The sequence below is a fragment of the Trichomonas vaginalis genome, chromosome V (genome assembly GCF_026262505.1).
Source record: "Trichomonas vaginalis G3 chromosome V, whole genome shotgun sequence".
NCBI lineage: Eukaryota > Parabasalia > Trichomonadida > Trichomonadidae > Trichomonas > Trichomonas vaginalis.
Window position 1 is genome coordinate 21,985,803 of NC_067207.1, and position 20,256 is coordinate 22,006,058.

At 30.6% G+C, this 20,256-nt stretch overlaps 5 protein-coding genes and 1 pseudogene across 6 annotated transcripts, besides 6 other annotated features; 2 read left to right on the forward strand and 4 right to left on the reverse strand.

Annotated features, from left to right (window-relative positions):
- Nucleotides 1-132: part of a mobile genetic element that runs on past the window's edge.
- A 417-nt stretch (nt 133-549) lies between these two features.
- TVAGG3_0381080 (uncharacterized protein) lies at nt 550-3,222 on the reverse strand (the record flags this gene model as incomplete). Its single annotated transcript, XM_001583184.2, has 1 exon — nt 564-2,888. The coding sequence occupies one exon, from the start codon at nt 2,886-2,888 to the stop codon at nt 564-566; it is 2,325 nt and encodes a 774-aa protein (XP_001583234.2).
- Nucleotides 3,223-3,948: 726 nt separating this feature from the next.
- Nucleotides 3,949-4,169: a mobile genetic element.
- A 77-nt stretch (nt 4,170-4,246) lies between these two features.
- Nucleotides 4,247-5,626, reverse strand: TVAGG3_0381100 (protein ubiquitination; the record flags this gene model as incomplete). The annotated part of the gene is made up of 1 exon (XM_001583183.1): nt 4,247-5,626. The coding sequence occupies one exon, from the start codon at nt 5,624-5,626 to the stop codon at nt 4,247-4,249; it is 1,380 nt and encodes a 459-aa protein (XP_001583233.1).
- Nucleotides 5,627-5,751: 125 nt separating this feature from the next.
- On the reverse strand, nt 5,752-7,378 carry TVAGG3_0381110 (armadillo (ARM) repeat-containing protein family; the record flags this gene model as incomplete). Its single annotated transcript, XM_001583182.1, has 1 exon — nt 5,837-7,279. The coding sequence occupies one exon, from the start codon at nt 7,277-7,279 to the stop codon at nt 5,837-5,839; it is 1,443 nt and encodes a 480-aa protein (XP_001583232.1).
- Nucleotides 7,379-7,909: 531 nt separating this feature from the next.
- Nucleotides 7,910-8,919, forward strand: TVAGG3_0381120 (annotated as a pseudogene). The gene has a single exon: nt 8,092-8,715. A coding segment is annotated over exon 1 (624 nt).
- Nucleotides 8,920-10,553: 1,634 nt separating this feature from the next.
- Nucleotides 10,554-11,928, forward strand: TVAGG3_0381130 (protein ubiquitination; the record flags this gene model as incomplete). Its single annotated transcript, XM_001583180.1, has 1 exon — nt 10,554-11,915. One exon carries the CDS (start codon nt 10,554-10,556, stop codon nt 11,913-11,915), a length of 1,362 nt encoding a protein of 453 aa, XP_001583230.1.
- Nucleotides 11,929-12,075: 147 nt separating this feature from the next.
- Nucleotides 12,076-12,874: a mobile genetic element.
- A 19-nt stretch (nt 12,875-12,893) lies between these two features.
- Nucleotides 12,894-14,141, reverse strand: TVAGG3_0381150 (positive regulation of cilium movement; the record flags this gene model as incomplete). The annotated part of the gene is made up of 1 exon (XM_001583179.1): nt 12,894-14,141. One exon carries the CDS (start codon nt 14,139-14,141, stop codon nt 12,894-12,896), a length of 1,248 nt encoding a protein of 415 aa, XP_001583229.1.
- Nucleotides 14,142-14,180: 39 nt separating this feature from the next.
- Nucleotides 14,181-15,016: a mobile genetic element.
- A 364-nt stretch (nt 15,017-15,380) lies between these two features.
- Nucleotides 15,381-16,352: a mobile genetic element.
- A 1,727-nt stretch (nt 16,353-18,079) lies between these two features.
- Nucleotides 18,080-18,920: a mobile genetic element.
- Nucleotides 18,921-20,256: the final 1,336 nt, after the last annotated feature.

The window sequence follows — 20,256 nt, forward strand, 5'->3', positions numbered from 1 at the left end:
GGCGATGATAAGTAAACTACTCAAAATTAACCTTAATCATATTGCAATGTGTGGAATGGAAAGTTTAGAAGCATCCAATATATTAACCTTAAAGGTGCTTTTCTGAGGGTGACTTATCGTCTCCCGCGCACCCTTAATAAAGTTAACGTTATTTAAACCTTTCTTCATCCTCTATTTCAGAAATAAAGATAATGATGCATATAATGTTTAACCAGAAAAATATAAAGCTTTATTTATGAGATAGTTCATGATCTTCTTTGTTGCCATCTTAAAAGATCTATAGTACATTTCATATATGAATTCACAATCATTTAACTAAAATTATCAAGTTGAAGTTCCAAATGGATGACCTGTCAATTTTTAAAGAGTCCTCGACCTTTTAGGATAGTTACCCTCATATTTAAAACATAACGAGGAAATTATCTATAGTAATATGCACCCATATTGACTGGGATATATAATTAGTATACTTATACTGAACGAAAACAGTTCTATCTCTGAGAAAAGAGAAAATAATTAAAATAATCTTTAAAAAAATTATAAATAAATAAAAAAAACAACATTTATAGTACTAATATAGGTGAGCTAATCGAGGAAGGAGTTGCAGAAGAGGAGGAAGAGGAAGAATTCGTTCTTCTGTTTGCGGAGAGAATGGAATACAGTTTCTTAGACCAATTAGAGCATTCTCCGCCTATAGAATGTAGTTTCTTGACGAATTCCATGATCTGGTCAGTAACTCCCATTAATTTGATCTGATTCTCAAAAAATGTCATCGCAAACTGGGGAATCTGGGTAAAGTATTGCTCAAAGAACGAAAAATGATTAATAAAATCAGGTGGTGTCAAAAATTGTGTTCGCAAAAGTGACAAAATATTGAATTTTGCATCAGGATGCCAATTCTGCTTTCCTGACGTTATTAGTAAGTCCACGACGTCGAAAGTTGTGTCTAAATCAATCATGTCTTGAACTACACCAACAGAAGCAAAGAAACAAACAGTTTCGAGAATTTTCGCATTAGTTGCGAAGAAATTACATTTTGTGACTAATCTCATCCAAGGATGTATGTTTTCCTTGATAATGGGAACTAATGCAGTCTCAAGAACCTTAGGATTCTCATTTGCAATGAAAGAATTGTTATTAAATTCCTCATACAAGTTATTTCTCATTATCCAGATAAGAAATGGCTGAGTCGCGATATCAAACTTCACAGCGTAGTAGAACGATGCTTCGAACTGTATCTTATCCATTAAGATTTTGATTGATTCAACAGTACTACCACAAATACCATTAATTACAGCAACAATGGTGTTTCCATTGTTAGGAGATACCTTTTTCTCTTGCTTTATCTCCTCAATGGCCGCCTGAAGGACTTCATTCGCTGTTTGCATCACCATAAATCCTTCAGCCGAATTGAGAGTGCCACCATTCTTGTTGTAATTGATGATATTGTCTGGTATGCGTCTGGTTTCTAATACTGTGCTTGCGGAAAGCAATTCTCTGAGTAATTTTTCGTTAATTTGGTTTCGAGGAATTGCTTTTAATCTGTTTCTGAATGAGTTGGGAGGATCCATGGTCTTCTCATATAACTGTGTAAGAATTCCAAGCGAGCGACGCTTGAATGACTGAAAATCTCCGTTAAGAAGTCTCTGACCAATTATATCGGCAAATTTTGCCTGTAATTGTTCGTTCATGAAAAAGAAGCCCAGTGGCATGAAGTAATGGCGCAGATCGTTTATGGTTGTGCCAATAACAGGCTCGCAGTAGAGAATATCAGTAAAAATTGCATTAAAATACGATTCATATGTATTATTTGCAACAACTACAGGAGATTTATCTGATTTGTCGAAAGACCTGTATAACGTATCGAGCTTTAAATGTATGAGACGCTCAAATGCAACAATTTGGAAGGGATCTTGAGAAAATGTCCAATTATGGGATAGATTACGAGCAATGTCTGAAGCAATGAGATCAATGTCATACAGTTCGCACTTTGGATAGAATTCTACGTCTAATCCTTGTAAAATTGTTGAATCATTTTTATTTTTTGTATAATCTGTAAATAAAATGAAGAGATGCTTGTAGAGTTTGTAGCTGATGATGTAGTAATTGAACTGGTACTCGGTTCGGCATTTCTTTTCATTATATTGTAATTTTTCGACAATTTTGTAAATTTCTTCTAATTTGAAGCGCATACGTTGATAAGACCTCGGGTCGTAAAGAATACGAGTGACTTCTTTAGGAATATAGTTCATAATTTCATTTGCGTGATTTGCGAACAAATCTACAGTAAATCCTGAGAATTTAGTGAACAAATCTTCTGCAATGTGCTTAATTTTGAGAGTTTCGGACTTCGGCTCTCTGCTGAATTTAGAATTATTAATAATTAAAATTACATCTTGGAAAAATCGGAGTAATTTGATAATAAGAACTGATGTGAGTAAGAGGAATTGAGGACCTTGTAGATATTGGTGATATTTGTATTCATTTACGGCGAAAGTTAAATTTTGAAGATTTATCTCTGAAAAATAGCCATTATCGATCGAATGGACGAGATTAAGAAGTAATTTTCCTTGCATAGCTTTGTATTCTTGAGTGTCTTTGGAGGAAATGAACTTATATAAAGCGCGAAAGTTCTTTACAGCGTCTAGAGTAAGTTCATTGAAAGATCTATCATATATCGAATTGGAAATATAGTTAAAAACATCTTGGGAGTAGATATTTAGTTCGCCACCAAAGATAACTTGAAGAACATAGTTTAAAATGTTTTGGTCACGAACAGAAGCAATTATTGATACCAAAAATTTAGTGTATGATGGATCTTTATTATTTTTATCAACTACAGATACTAATCTCTGCTGAGTAATCTCATTTGGAAATCGAACTTTCATTTTCTGCAGAAATTGATTCCTAATATTCTCAACTTCAGAAATATATTTCGATGCTGCGCTATTCTGGCCCTCCCTCGTTATAACAGAGAAAACTTGGTTGAAAGAAGGATTCATTGAAAGCTGTCACCTTTTTTAACGTGGCGAAAAGTTTTAGCGTGGAAAGCGCTTTATCAGCTGTTCCTGATATTCTATGCACAAAAAATACAAGCTCATATATGATCGTATAGTACCAATAATTATAACCTATCAAGATCGAAGGTTAAATCTTGCACTCCCAAGAAAAAGGTGTCGCTGTTATGATAAAGCCGTCGAATGCTCGACAAACCTGTCGAAGTTTTAATAAATGATGGAATAATGATATACTATTCGATTGTAAACTATGTTGTCTAAAATTTCCATACCTTTATCACATTTGGTAAATCTAATTTTAATTCATGATATTATTATTCCTTTATATGAGTTCATTAATATTTGAACAATAAAGCCGTAAGAAATGCATTCAAAATTTAAAATTTACTTAGATGTAGTCCAACTTTTAGTAGTAATAATCAGTGACCAATATTTACAAATATATATTTAGTAAGTTCTAATTAGCTTATATAGTGGAGTTTGCTGTCGGAGACAACAATTATATGATCACATATTATATTTTCTCCAAACATTCACAAAACAAAGGAAGGAAAGTAAATTAAACATGAATTACCAAAATTATCTTCAAAATAACAATAATACTTAATATAAAGATAGAATTGTAAATTCTGCTTCGTAATTGTAGCATTCTTTTATTAATTCTTGGGAAAAACCATGCGAGTTGATATCCAAATTAATCCCATTTTTTTTCGTATCTCAAAATTATCTGCAGGTAGGGCTTCCACTTGCATTTGCAATTTTCGAGACTTTTTTTTTTACAATCGTGCCTTATTTTATTTGAAATTTGTAATTATAGTAATTCTATCGTATTTCGACGGCTTTATCACGTCTTCGACACGTATTTCGAGGGATTGTAGAATAATTGGAATTGCACATTTTTTGCACTTGTAGGAAAAAGCAAAAAATTGTTTAAGGGTGTAGTTACCACTGTCTGACATGCTCGTATAATATCAAGGTATCTTTATTGTAATAGCAAAAATGTATAACATTAATGTAAGGTACTAGGTAGTGATTTAAAATAACTTTTACCCGAACAAAATTATTTATGTTTTACATTAGAAAATTTGTAAAGAAAGCAAGATTGTCAAAAAAAATTGAGCGAATGTCAGAAAGTGGTAAGTGCACCCTTAATTATTATTTTTTTAAAAAATACAACCAAAATGGTAGGGGCGATCTTACTTTTCCTATTCAAAAACTATTGATTGTGTTTAAATGGCCGTTTCTTTATTCATATTAATGGAATTGCATAGTAGTAAATAATTTCTTGCATTACTTTTTGCTTTATCGAATGCAGTTTTTCCTTCGTTGTTCTTTGTTTCTTTGTTAGCTCCAACAGAGATAAGATATTGAACAACTTCAAGTTTACCATTTTGTGATGCATAAATGAGTGGAGTATATCCACTATTATTCTTTGCTTCTTTGTCAGCTCCAACAGAGATAAGATATTGAACAACTTCAAGTTTACCATTTTGTGATGCATAAATGAGTGGAGTATATCCAGATTTACTCTTTGCTTCTTTGTCAGCTCCAACAGAGATAAGATATTTCACAACTTCAAGATGACCATTCATTGATGCTTTCATGAGTGGAGTAGATTCATATTTACTCTTTGCGTCTTTATCAGCTCCAACAGAGATAAGATATTTAATAATCTCAAAGTGGCCTTTTTCTGATGCTTTCATGAGTGAAGTATTTCCTTCATTATCTTTTGCTTCTTTGTCAGCTCCAACAGAGATAAGATATTGAACAACTTCAAGTTTACCATTTTGTGATGCATAAATGAGTGGAGTATATCCAGATTTACTCTTTGATTCTTTATCACAGCCACACTCAATCAGTGATTTAACAAGTTTGAAATTTCCTTTTTCACTTGCTACATGAAGTACATTCTTTTCATCAGACCATTGAGATTTAGGAGTTTTCCTTTCCCAAAGTCCTTCTTCACATGCTTTTGAAATCATTTTTTGATTTTCTTGAGATGAAAGCTCATCAATAAATTTGTAAATACTTTGGAAACCATCTGATTCCTTGAGTTTTGAAATTTTTGATAGAATTTCTTTATCAGCATTGATTCCTTCATTTTGATTTGTGTTACTTTCTCTTTCAGAAAGCTTTCTCTTTAATGTAGTGTTTTCTTCATTAATTTGATTGAGTTGAAATTGAAGTGATTTTACGTTGTTGTCACTTTTTTGTTTTTGTTTTTGGATTTCGTTAAGTTCTGTTTGAAGTTTTTGAATTCTCGCTGTAGATTCAAGAATTTCGTTCGCTTTGTGATCTAAAAAGTCAATAATACCACCAAGGATTCTGAGTTTCATGTATTCTTTCATTGATTTCAGTGTTGAAATAACATCTTCCATGTTTTGAATGTGAATATTAGAATTTCGAGTACAGGCATATAATTCATTTGTTTTGATAGTATGATGTGACTGTTGAAGAAGATCGGTGAAGTCGTTCGCTGTTAAATTTGAAATTTTCATGATCTTTTTGATGTCTTTGATCTCAAATATATCAAAGAAATTACCTTCTATAATGTAATCACTGATATGAGAAGCTGTGTATTCATAATTCTGAATAACGCTTTGACTCATCGAAATGGGAAATCGTTACTTTACAAATAATACGTTCAGTCGAAAAATATACCTTATTAGATTACAATCATATATTTTATTAAAAACAATATATTAAATCCATAAACATTTCAAAATTTTTGGTCGTTAAAACGATATCTTTGTTTTGATGATTACTAATACTACCTATGTAAAATTAATTGAAATCCATTGAAATAAGCCAATGAGTAATCAATCAATAAATTCATGGAATTTAGAATTAAGATTTTGTGCAAGTTGAGCAACCATTTCGGTTTCACTCTCTAACAGTTCTTCCAATTCATCCCAGTTATCACATGATCTAACAATATCTAAAAATGCTGCTCTTTGATCGATTGGAAGCGAATCATATGATTCGAGCACCATCATTATGATGTTTAGTATAGATATTATTTCATTCTTTGATCCTAATGAGTCTACAAAAAAAGAAAGAAAGTCTTCAATTTCAAGAACTAAATTAGCGATTTGCTGAGGAGATATTATTAATAAATAGTTATATACAAACAGAGAAAAAACACTTTTGGTCAATGATGGGCAATCATTTGATAGGATTTGAAAAATTTCTGGAAATTCTTCCACAGGAATTATATCTAATACTATTTTTGGACTTTTAGTGCATAACATCCAAAGAACATTCAAAGCTGACCTTCTATGGTCTTGATTGATATTGTAAATAAAATCTTTAATTTCTAGCCAATCAAACTCAGGAATAATATCTCTTGATAGCAAATAATAAACTGAATCCAATGCATATAGTATTTGTGAACTAATGTTTGGAATATTGAGATTTCCGTCTATTATCACTGAAATTAAAAAATATATGTTATAATCCATTAATATATTCAAATCTAAATTATCTGGCCATGTCCTAATCATTTGCGGCAAGTGAGAAATGATGTCTCCGAATGTTTCTGTAATATTCAATCGAATTGCAGTAGAAAATATATCTAATATTTCTAGAATTTGAGATGGATCTGTCTCGTATGATGATATAACTGATGAATAATAAACCAAGCTCTTAAATGATATCTCATCTGTAAAATCTAAAGTTCTTTCATGAAAATATGTTATTGGGAGATTTCCTACAATAAAATCTGTGTATATTTTCTTAGAAAATGATATCAAAACTGCTAATGAATGCAATAAAATGGAAAATTCTTGTGATGAAATATCTTCATTGGAAATGAAATGGATATACCCATCAACGATATTTAGATCAATAAATATTTTTGCAAAAGTTGATTTTTGTTGAAGCAGGCATGAAATACAAATTAATGCATTCAATCTATTCTCAGAGTCAGAATTTAGTATTAAATCTATTAGAAATTGGGCTAGCTCTAACTTTTTCTCTTCATTATAGCTAGTAATAAGATCTTTTGAGAAAATTGATTGTAAATCTTCCCATAAACCCTTCAATATTGAAGAAATATACATTAATTCGTTATGAATTTTCTCACAAAATGATTGGTTATCGGAATTTTCCTCTAGTTGTGTTTGCAAATTAGCAATCTCTTGGATTTTATTGGCAACATTCGAAATTTTTGCAAAAATTTCGTCTTCCTCATCACATACATTGCTAATACTTGCTAATGAGTTAGTTTGGCTGTCTTCCTTTTTTTCTTTATAATCATTCATAATTCACTAATAAATTTGACCAAAAAATAGACTCATTTTACAAAGATATATCTTTGCATAATAAAAGTACCTCAAGTTGATGTGATGATGTGAGACGTAATCTAAAAAAAGCCATGAACCGAGGAAACACTCAGAATTTTGAATACAAGGAGATACATATCAATGATTACCCTAAAGCAGGTAATTTCTTTACAGAACATAATGATTAAATACCTTGATTATCTTTTATCCAAAGGATCTCAAAAAAATTATGCCAAAGGATATTTTTTTCAAACATATAGGAAATAAAAGTATTCCATCATACTTTGTCATATTCCATAAGAAAAACAGAAGCTGACGCAGAAGATGACTTGACTCCTCAAAAAAAAGACTTCAGGTTGCAGAAATTCAACGAAAGATTCACCACTAAAGCCGAAGAAATCACGTCGTAAAACAACTACAGATATAGATGGAGTTTCGTCGTAAAATAATTCTAAAGATACCAAAAAATCGAAACTTCATAAAAAGAAATCAGCTAAAGATGGAAATGCTTAATAAAATAATGATGCTGATGATGATGAATTAAAGAAAATGAAATCGTCATCAAAATTTGGAACTGCTCGAAGAAATTGCGGAAATGATTGAAAAGAAGCAAAAAGAGAAAGAACTTCATGAAGCGAAGCAAACTGGTGATGAAATCATTTCATGCGTTGACCGCTAATTAAGGCAATAAGATCCTTCGTAAGAAGAATTCTAAGAAGCAAATTGTTCACAGTTTCATCACAGTTGTTAACAAGAATAAACATAAGGAGTATTTAGAAGACAAACATGCAATGCAGAACGGTGAAACAGATGAACAATGGCCCGTAAACGCCGCGAAAAGGGGTATTGTCCATAAATACGTCACAGTTGTTAAGAAACGTATGAATCCAGTCAAGAAGATTTCAACTGAAGAAGAGAAGCGATTCCCACGCATGAAAGGACGTCATGTTGTCCACAAATTCATAACTGTTGTTAAAAAGAAGTTTAATCCATCAACAGGTAAAGAAGATGTTGTTGAAGAGAAACAGTTAGTTGCTGCCAAAGTTCCACACGAAAGTAATGCATCAAATGACGAAGCTGCTATCGAACAACAAAAGAACGAAGAAGCTAGCGAAAAGATTTCATCTTTCACCGGCAAGTAACTAGCCAAAAAACGAATTGTTCAGAAAGTCATTGTTTTTCCTCGTAAGAAGTTCAATTCACAGATAGGCAAAGAAGATATTGTTAACGAGAAGCAGCTTGTTGCCGTTGAAGTTCCTGTTCAATCATCAGACAACGAATCCAAGCATGTCTTGGACGAAATCGATCATCTCCAGAAATTCGGAAAACGTCCAATCCGAAAGATGATTCCAGTTGAACGATACACAGTTGACAGCGACACAGGTCTTAACAAGAAGTACATTGAGGGCATTTGAGGAAAATAAAATAGTTTCATTCAAATTACAATCATTTAGGTTTTTCTTCGAATAAAAATATAGAGGGGAAACTTTGACATTTTTACACACCATAGTAGTTTCACTTTTAATGGGCCAAATTCTGGCTTTAAACCAGAGAAATTAAAAATTTTCAATTTTTGGCCCATTAAAAGTTCTTTTTTGAAAACAAACAATATTATTATTAATTGTGTATGATCCTTGATCTAGACTCGTAGAATCAATTGATTTGGAGTGATTGGCAAACAAAAATCTTGTTTTTTTTTCTTACAAAATGAAATTTATCTACCCAGATTTTCCTTACTTTTACCACCTCTCTAAAGCTGGGGACACCGCCTATCGTTGGGAGTAGCTATTAAATAGAACCACCAAGGGTATTTTTCGAACTGCCGGTGTAGTGGAAACATGCGACATAATGATTCATTATGCCAAGGTTTGATTCCCATTTAGCCAAATTTTTTCTTTTTTGGATCATGAATTTTTTTTTGGGTCACTATAAGATTTGTTTCATGTTCTAAATCTGCTGCATATGTAATCTATTTTTATTTACCTATTTTTTAAAAATCTATTGGATTGCCAAATTTGAATATATTTAAAATCATAAAACTCCAAAAAAACTATAAATATATGTTTTATGCATAGTGCCGATACTCAAATATCAGATTACTTAGATCCATGAATAATATCCGAATTTTTTTTCTTAAAATTAAACTTCAAAACTTCTTGCAATCTTATTCTTCATCTATTGTAAATTTTTAAAACCATTTTTTAAAATAATTTTGCGTAAATTTTATTCTCATGTTGTTTTAATCGAAAATTGATACATTTTCAAAAAAATAATATTGACTTATGAAATTCATTTTTAAGGTGAAATAGTATTGTTTTTATTAAAGTATATGAATAATATATAAAAAATTAATGAATAATATAAGCAGATTTTTAGTTTACAAAACAAATATGAGCAATGCAATTTCAAACTTTTGCTGGCAATTTCGATATTGCTCAAGTTTGTAGTATTTGTGATACCTATAACATCGGCTTAATCAAAATTCGATTTTTCTTATGAGTTATTGAGAAAATTTGATTGCAATGAGAAGGATTTCGACGTTTTTGATAAACTAAGAGCTGAGCTTTAGGGGTTCAGTTCATTTATGGCTGTAGTTTGATGCGTAGATCTCTTTTTTATTGTAAATTCTTTCAGCATGGAGATCGAGAATGAATCTTTTGAGAACTTTATGAGTTTTTACACCCGTAAAGAGGTCCTTCGAGGAAAGATAGTCCAGACTACATGAAGATGTGGGTTAACCAAAAAAATCCGATGGTTTCCCCATATTCATGTAGATCTTCGAAAAAATGAGCACCAAAAAAGCCAAAAAAATAGGCTTTTTATTGGATTTGTACACTAGATCAATAACCTATTTAGGATCTGACACTCTTTTTAGCCAGAGATATGAGGTCCTTTCTAGGAAAACGATCTATTCATCCATAAAAAAATGAATTATCGTTTTCCCCAGAAATTACATGGGGAGTGGTAAAAGTAAGGAAAATCTGGGTAATAAGATTTTTTCATACTAATAACGTGGATGAATTCCGTTTCAATGATCAGATAAAGCAGAAACAATATACTCAGGTGCCACTTCTTTGGTCTAAAAAATAAGTCCCCCCTTTCATTTTCTCTCATACAAATGGGCAAAAATTTCATAAAATTGATCTGATTATTTCGGATCTTTTGACTCTGAAAAGCAATTATACCGCAAGAAAATAGTGTACTGCATTTTAATTGATCTCTTTCGTAATATTTTACTTCTTAAATTTTTTTAATGTCTGATCAAGACAGTAATCCGAACAAATACAGTAAACTGCGAAGTATCTACAAATACTACATTGATTCATACGATGCTTTGTATCAGCTGAAAACGGAAAAAGAAGAAGATTTAAACTCGATTTACAAAATGATCAAAATGAATTTGATTGATTCAAAGAAGCGTCTTCCCCAAATTATAATAAAAGATATTTTGGATATCATCCCGTATAATAATCGCTGTACAAAGTCATATTTATATCTTGCCAAACTCATATCAGATGATTATCAAATCAAAGATGTCAGTAATGTTGAACTTGTTTCAAACTTTTTGTTTTACAAAGAGTATAGCATTAAATTAGACAAGTCTGCTAATTTCAACAAATTTAAATCAGAAAATCTCGACATTCTTAAAGAAAATACAATTTACAGAGCAATTATGAATAATGACTTAGAAGTATTCATTGCATTCACTGAAAGAGAAGCATTTGCTGAAAATCAAAAACTTAAAAGTAGTTTATATCCATATTCTGAAGAAAGATTTATATTGCTCGCTCCATGTTCTTATTATGAATTATCATTACTTGAATTATGTTGCTACTATGGAGCAGTTGATTGTTTCAAGTTCTTAAGAACTAAATTTAACTCAGAAATAACAAAAAGATGTCTAACATTTTCATTTTTGGGAAGAAATCAAGAGATAATGAGCGAATGTTTGAAACAACAAAAACCAGATCAAGAATGCATGAAATATGCAATTATTTCACATAACATTGATTTTGTAACATTCTTAGTGAATGAGCACATCATAAGTATCGACTTATCTGCTTGCGGAAAATATAATAATCTTGATTCATTTTTAGTTTTTTATGATCAAACTAATCTTTTAGTCAGCTGCTTGGTTTTTTCACCGATGTTCAATATTCCATCCCTTTGCGAATATTTCCTTTCATTAGGTGTAAATATCAATAAGAAACTTTCAGATGGAAAAACTGCTCTTCATATTGCAGCATTGCATAATAGTAAAGAAATAGCAGAACTTCTTATTTCACATGGTATAAATATCAACGAAAAAGATAAAGATGGAAAAACTGCTCTTCATATTGCAGCAGAATATAATAGTAAAGAAATCGTCGAACTTCTTATTTCACATGGTGTAAATATCAATGAAAAAGATAAAAATGGAGAAACTGCTCTTCGTAAAGTAGCATTGAATACTAGTAAAGAAACGATTGAACTTCTTATTTCACATGGTGCATATATCAATGAAAAAGATACATATGAAGAAACAGCTCTTCGTTTTGAATTAAAACATAATAGTAAAGAAACAGCCGAGGTTCTTAAGGCTGTAGTACCACATGATTGCTGTATATGTTTGTAATGCTTATACTACGCTGAATCTAAATATACAAATTTTAGTTCCAAATTATATCTTTTTGTCTGATTATTAAAATTACTAATTTAGAAATAATCTTTAAAATTTTAAAAAGTTATTAAAAAATAATTAATAAAATACAAACTTTTAAACAAACACGCAATTTGGCAAACCCAAATTTTAGCTAAAAGTGACAGGGAAAAAAACGTTTAGTATTAAAAAAAAGACCGATGAGAGCTTCGTTCGAAATATAGAGGGAACTGAGAATGCGCAACCATTCTCAGGGAATATTGGATGCTATTCCCGTTCCCTCTGTATGGAAAATTGAGGTTTTCAAAGGGAGTTAAAATAATATCAAATTTATACTAATTTACTTCAAAATACAAAAGTATTTGACAGCTAAAATTAGTTACTTTAGCAAGCCTATCAATACCCTTTTACGATTATTGTTACTTTTTCGAAATAAAAGTAAAAACAAATTTATACTAATTTACTTCAAAATACAAAAGTATTTGACAGCTAAAATTAGTTACTTTAGCAAGCCTATCAATACCCTTTTACGATTATTGCTACTTTTTCGAAATAAAATAAATTTATTATCAAAAACCTTTTTTTTCTTAGTAAAAATAAACGAAATTTTTTACCTTATGAACTTTTGATGGAAATATGCAAATTTAAAATAATAAAGAAAGCCGCGAGCGAAGCGATCGGCTTAGTTCGAAGATTTTGATTCAAATCTTTGCTGATCTGTAATTCGCGGAAGCCGCGAGCGAATCGAGCGGCTTAGGTCTAAGATTTTGATTCAAATCTTTGCTTATATTCCTTAAATTCTTTATGAAACTCGCAACAGTTCCATAAAAAATTTTAAATTCTAAACTGTCGAAATTACCGATCGGTAATCACACCCTTCACAGGTGTGTCACTTTTTACAAGCATGTCACTTTTAGCTAAAATTACCCCTACTCCACGCAATTTACAAACAAGTTAAGCTTCCCCTCCACGGACAACATTAAGGGGTAACTTAATTCCAGGGAGAAAGTCCATTGGCATTGAATCAGCTTTCTTCATAACGCGATCGTAAAGAGACATTTGTGGTCCCTCGACCGGATAGACTCTTTGAAAATTAGAATTACTGTAAGCTCTTTCTTTTTCGAGCTGTGCTTCCTGAGAAATATTCGCAGTCATCGCCCATACTGTCCATTCATCAATGTTCCATCCCCAGCCGCGACTGTCGATTGCTTGTTGAACAAATGAATATGGACATGCGATTCTTACGGCATCTGATATCATGGAGACCTTCATTCTCCTCTCTGGACCTCTGTAATAGTCAAGAGAAGGTCGGTAGTTGATTTCCAGTACGTGAGGGTTCGCATTTTCATCTAATAAAATGTCGAACCCGAAAATTTGGAAGCATCGGCCGTAAATCAATCTCGGGCATTGCCACTGTTCACTGTTAACTAAAAATCTATGAGCTGCAATGATGGAAAGAACAATTACTTCATCAATTTTTTTCCAAAGTTGTTCGATATTGATTCCCATTGCTTCCAAACGAGGGAAAATATCTGAAATAAGACGACTGACATCAGCAATATGGTCCATTGTTGTGTTACTTTTATTAAGAGTAACATTTGTAATTTGTGAGAAGATTGTGTTTTTTCCTTCAGATTTCTCTGTGCAAAACCTGGCTAATCCATCACGATAAACGTAGATCTCCAACGGAGAGATCGACGCGACTAAAACATAAATTCTTAAATCGAATTTTGTTTTGTCTAAAAGTAATGAAGGAATATAACGTTGTGCCACAGCAAGTTCGCCATCTGGAGAATATTGACCACCAGAATTTATAATTTTGATTCCAAGGCCTAGGGAGCCACTGTCTGGCTTAATAATATACCTGTACTTCTTTTTCTTGAGTGATTTTAAGAAATCGGTGTTTTTAAAAGGTAATATATAAGATTTTGGAAAGAAAGAGTATTCATTCGGGAAAAATTGTGAGATTTTTTGGATAATACGCGCAAAAGGGACCTTTCTACATAGAACATTAGCGCTCGGTATACGGTTAACTACCTGCCATGGTTTTAAATTCCTGAAATAATCAAGATCTTTCAAAGAATCATGCCATATGAGCACAGCTTGTTTGTCGGTTTCATCGAGGGTATAGCCGGCATCTCTAATTGCTTCTTTAATCGATTTAAATTTAACGCGCCCGAACGAAGTCCTGATTTTTCCCATCTTTACGAATGTAACAATCTTTTTCAAATTTCAGAATTGTTATAGACCGAAAATAGATTTTTTCGGTTTTCTCTTCAAATAATTGAAAGAATGATACTATTATAGGTTTATTATATTATATAGCATATAATCATGCTATAGCCGAAAATTATAAGTTTTGAGAAGATTGAATATAACACAAATAAATTTGAATGTAAGTTAAATTGCTTGTTGTTTTTAATAGGCATTTAATGAGAAATCCAATATTGCAAAATTCAAATTGAATGATTGAAAGAACAGAAAAAGTCATTCTTTTCAATTTCGAATATGTTTCATTGTATTTATAATTATACGGCAAATAAGATATTTAAACTTGATTTTTGAAGGAAAATTCACAAAATTGAATAAATTCAAATAATTTTATTCAAAAATAAACTACTTATTTGAGTTTAATACTAATTATCTATTCAAACTACAAAGTTTGTAATTTAAAATATTTTGTGAGATCAGATTGAATTAATTCAAGTTCTTTTCAATTAATATTAATGACCATATTACGCATTTTCGAACATTCTAAACCAAATATATAAAAATGGGAGACGAATGTTAAATTTGCTAGACATGGGGGAGTTGTCTGCAAAGTTTTAGCTCTTATCTCTAACAAAAAATTAATTTTTAAAAAAATGACCGAATACGTTTCACAGCGAGAAAAAAATAAAAGGCAAGATAGAATTTTCTAGACATAAAGAAGTTGTTTACCGAGTTTTAGCTCTTATCTCTAACAAAAAATTAATTTTTAAAAAAAAGACCGAATACGTTTCACAGCGAGAAAAAAATAAAAGGCAAGATAGAATTTTCTAGACATAAAGAAGTTGTTTACCGAGTTTTAGCTCTTATCTCTAACAAAAAATTAATTTTTAAAAAAAAGACCGAATACGTTTCACAGCGAGAAAAAAATAAAAGGCAAGATAGAATTTTCTAGACATAAAGAAGTTGTTTACCGAGTTTTAGCTCTTATCTCTAACAAAAAATTAATTTTTAAAAAAAAGACCGAATACGTTTCACAGCGAGAAAAAAATAAAACTTTACACTGATTTTAATTTTCATTTCCAGTCACTTTACTTATTTTTTTTTTATTTTTTTCATTTTAATTATAAATTTTTTCATAATACGTTTATTTACGTTACCATTTTCTTTATTCTTTTGAATTCCATACTACACACTTATAGAATATTTTGATTGTTAACGTACTTCATTAGAATGAATCCTTACAAAGGGTATGTCGATCGAATTTACCTAATTGGTATTTCCAATCAGATTGAAAAAGGTAAAATGACATGGGAAGAAGCTTGCACCCATGTTCCCATCGCCCCAACCCTTCAATCAAATGATTTCAAATATTTAGATGTTTCAAAATCTTTTTTACAAAATCAATTTAGCTTACAGAATATCCCATTGCCTAAAGGCAAGAAAGGTCGTAGGGTCAATCCCTACGACCAAATCAAAGCTCTTGCTGTGATACATGACCACTGGGCCTTTCCCTGTGGTCAAACAAAACAATGGAAACGTTTGAAATTACAACAAATTGATGTATCTTATAGAGAAGTACGCAGATACTTCAAAGAAAATCATTTCACCAAGACGCGATTAGAGCATGCCGGGCCAGAAACAGCAGTAAGATATTGGGCGCTTTCACCCAATCTTATCTGGCACGCAGATGTTCATTATTTTAGGGGTGTTCGTGGCCAGTATATTTATGGCATAATCGACAATTTTAGCCGCAAAGTCCTAGCGTGTATACAAATACCAGATATGCTGGCAGCGACGACAGCGAACGTTGCGGCTTCCGCCTTCATTGAATTTGGCGCCCCTTATTGTTTCTGGACCGACAACGGTTCAGAAAATAGGGGCGCCTTTCAAGATCTACTTGATCTTTGGGGCGTCCAATGGCGGCATACAGACTCTCATTCTCCCTACCAAAATGGGAAGATTGAGAGATTCTGGCCGACATTGGAGCGCTGCCAAAGCATTCAGGCTATTCCTGCCTTTATTTGGGAGTACAATAATAACACACCGCATGAAGATCTCCCAATTAATCCATTAACTGGAACAAATTACACGCCAAATCAAATGTATCAGCTGAAACCGAAATACACAAATGCAGATACAGAAAGGTTGTGGCAAATATGGGATACAGATACAGGCATGACCGCTGTTGACACATTCACAGCGTAATAATAAACATAATTTTTTAATTTCATTTTTAACAAGTTTTTTTAAATGTATGTAATGAATAATTCATTAGAATATGATAATGCACATTGTAACAGAATAGAACAATCACCAAATTTTTTTTTGAAATTAAAAAATAAAAGTAAAAAGTATAAAGTAATCTAACCAAAAAAGATATTTAAAAGAATTTTGGAAAAAACAGAATAAGGATAATGATATTATTTTAGATACACAATCGATGTACTGAAGAATAATCCGGTAAAATGATGATATAAAATTAGATTATTTTACAAGTAGCTAAAAGAATAAAACTATAATATAAAATAAATGAAGTTTAATGAAACAATAAAGGTTAAATAAATAATAAAGATTTTTATTTTATATCAGTATTGAGAAGAAGTAACAGCAGACACTTGGTAGACAACTTCTTTATGTCTAGAAAATTCTATCTTGCCTTTTATTTTTTTCTCGCTGTGAAACGTATTCGGTCTTTTTTTTAAAAATTAATTTTTTGTTAGAGATAAGAGCTAAAACTCGGTAAACAACTTCTTTATGTCTAGAAAATTCTATCTTGCCTTTTATTTTTTTCTCGCTGTGAAACGTATTCGGTCTTTTTTTAAAAATTAATTTTTTGTTTGAGATAAGAGCTAAAACTCGGTAAACAACTTCTTTATGTCTAGAAAATTCTATCTTGCCTTTTATTTTTTTCTCGCTGTGAAACGTATTCGGTCTTTTTTTTAAAAATTAATTTTTTGTTAGAGATAAGAGCTAAAACTCGGTAAACAACTTCTTTATGTCTAGAAAATTCTATCTTGCCTTTTATTTTTTTCTCGCTGTGAAACGTATTCGGTCATTTTTTTTAAAAATTAATTTTTTGTTAGAGATAAGAGCTAAAACTCGGTAAACAACTTCTTTATGTCTAGAAAATTCTATCTTGCCTTTTATTTTTTTCTCGCTGTGAAAGTATTCGGTCTTTTTTTTAAAAATTAATTTTTTGTTAGAGATAAGAGCTAAAACTCGGTAAACAACTTCTTTATGTCTAGAAATTCTATCTTGCCTTTTATTTTTTTCTCGCTGTGAAACGTATTCGGTCTTTTTTTTAAAAATTAATTTTTTGTTAGAGATAAGAGCTAAAACTCGGTAAACAACTTCTTTATGTCTAGAAAATTCTATCTTGCCTTTTATTTTTTTCTCGCTGTGAAACGTATTCGGTCTTTTTTTTAAAAATTAATTTTTTGTTAGAGATAAGAGCTAAAACTCGGTAAACAACTTCTTTATGTCTAGAAAATTCTATCTTGCCTTTTATTTTTTTCTCGCTGTGAAACGTATTCGGTCTTTTTTTTAAAAATTAATTTTTTGTTAGAGATAAGAGCTAAAACTCGGTAAACAACTTCTTTATGTCTAGAAAATTCTATCTTGCCTTTTATTTTTTTCTCGCTGTGAAACGTATTCGGTCTTTTTTTTAAAAATTAATTTTTTGTTAGAGATAAGAGCTAAAACTCGGTAAACAACTTCTTTATGTCTAGAAAATTCTATCTTGCCTTTTATTTTTTTCTCGCTGTGAAACGTATTCGGTCTTTTTTTTAAAAATTAATTTTTTGTTAGAGATAAGAGCTAAAACTCGGTAAACAACTTCTTTATGTCTAGAAAATTCTATCTTGCCTTTTATTTTTTTCTCGCTGTGAAACGTATTCGGTCTTTTTTTTAAAAATTAATTTTTTGTTAGAGATAAGAGCTAAAACTCGGTAAACAACTTCTTTATGTCTAGAAAATTCTATCTTGCCTTTTATTTTTTTCTCGCTGTGAAACGTATTCGGTCTTTTTTTTAAAAATTAATTTTTTGTTAGAGATAAGAGCTAAAACTCGGTAAACAACTTCTTTATGTCTAGAAAATTCTATCTTGCCTTTTATTTTTTTCTCGCTGTGAAACGTATTCGGTCTTTTTTTTAAAAATTAATTTTTTGTTAGAGATAAGAGCTAAAACTTTGCAGACAACTCCCCCATGTCTAGCAAATTTAACATTCGTCTCCCATTTTTATATATTTGGTTTAGAATGTTCGAAAATGCGTAATATGGTCATTAATATTAATTGAAAAGAACCTTGAATTAATTCAATCTGATCTCACAAAATATTTTAAATTACAAACTTTGTAGTTTGAATAGATAATTAGTATTAAACTCAAATAAGTAGTTTATTTTTGAATAAAAATTATTTGAATTTATTCAATTTTGTGAATTTTCCTTCAAAAATCAAGTTTAAATATCTTATTTGCCATATAATTATAAATACAATGAAACATATTCGAAATTGAAAAGAATGACTTTTTCTGTTCTTTCAATCATTCAATTTGAATTTTGCAATATTGGATTTCTCATTAAATGCCTATTAAAAACAACAAGCAATTTAACTTACATTCAAATTTATTTGTGTTATATTCAATCTTCTCAAAACTTATAATTTTCGGCTATAGCATGATTATATGCTATATAATATAATAAACCTATAATAGTATCATTCTTTCAATTATTTGAAGAGAAAACCGAAAAAATCTATTTTCGGTCTATAACATTCAAATTTCAGAATACACAAATTTCATGAGTGTAATGATTTTAATGGTAATTTAGTTTACTACAAAAATTGCTATAAAAAAGGATTCACTCATAATTTGAGAGAATTGATTGAGCCTTGCGGTTATCTGCGGGATTGCAGATTTGATATCATTATACTATATTCAAAGCATTAAATTCTTGAACGAAATTAATGAAAATGTTTTCTGAGTTAAATACAATCGCTATGTAGAACCAAGCGATCGTACTAATTTTAGACATTAATAAATTAAGAGTGAAACTTCAACCCATTCAATTTTTGAAATAATGTAAGAAGGTTTATCCAACCTCAAAAACTATCAATTAATGATATACATTGATAATTATACCACAATGATTTTTCCTAGATCTGTGAATCCTTCAAGATTTTCTGAATAATTGTTGGATGACAACTTCGATAAAATTGATCTGAATTTTCACTATTTTCTTTTCAACCATTTGCACATATTTAGCAGCGATGGAATGCTGCAAATAGACCCAAACAAAACCGATCTTAAAATCATATCTTTGGCGATAATTGCGTAAAAGAAAAATATATGTTGTTTCAAAAAGAACATTGATCATTGAGTTTAATTAGTTCACAATGTCATTCTCATGCTGCTCAAACATATGGCGTATTAACTCATATGAAATTATTCAAGTTGTTGAAAACATTCAGAAAGTTTGTTTAGCAACAAAAAGTATACCCCTTGATATAAGGTTGAATATTCGAAAATCTCCAAAATTGTCATATTTAGAGTCTTATTTTTAAAATACTCATAAGGCATGTCACTTTACCATGCCACAGTAACCACCCATATGAAGGATCAATAAATCTAAGACATATAAAATCAGTCACAAAGATTTTTTAAATTTTTTGAAAAAATTCAAGATTGAAAGCAAGAAACCTATGATAATTTTTAAATCTTGTATGTGCTTTCCCTTTGTACTTCAGTGTTGCATTTACAGCAATTGATTATTACCAATAGAAAATATTATTGAAAATGGTATCATATGAATCATATTGATTAACACCACTATAATGTATGATGTCAGTAGTACGATTAAGGTTATTTTTCATGGTAGTAAGATAATAGCATAAGAAATAACTTCCTTTCAATGAAATGGTAATCAATTCAATTATGAGGATTTGTATATAATGTGCTGATATTGACATCTGGAAATTTACCGATTTTCCCTTTAAAATTAGAATAATTTCGGAAAATTATAGAAAATTGTTAATTTATTATCTGATGTCGTGAATTTTGGATCACATACAAACGCTGTAATAACAATTTATGAAGAACTAGATGTTTCT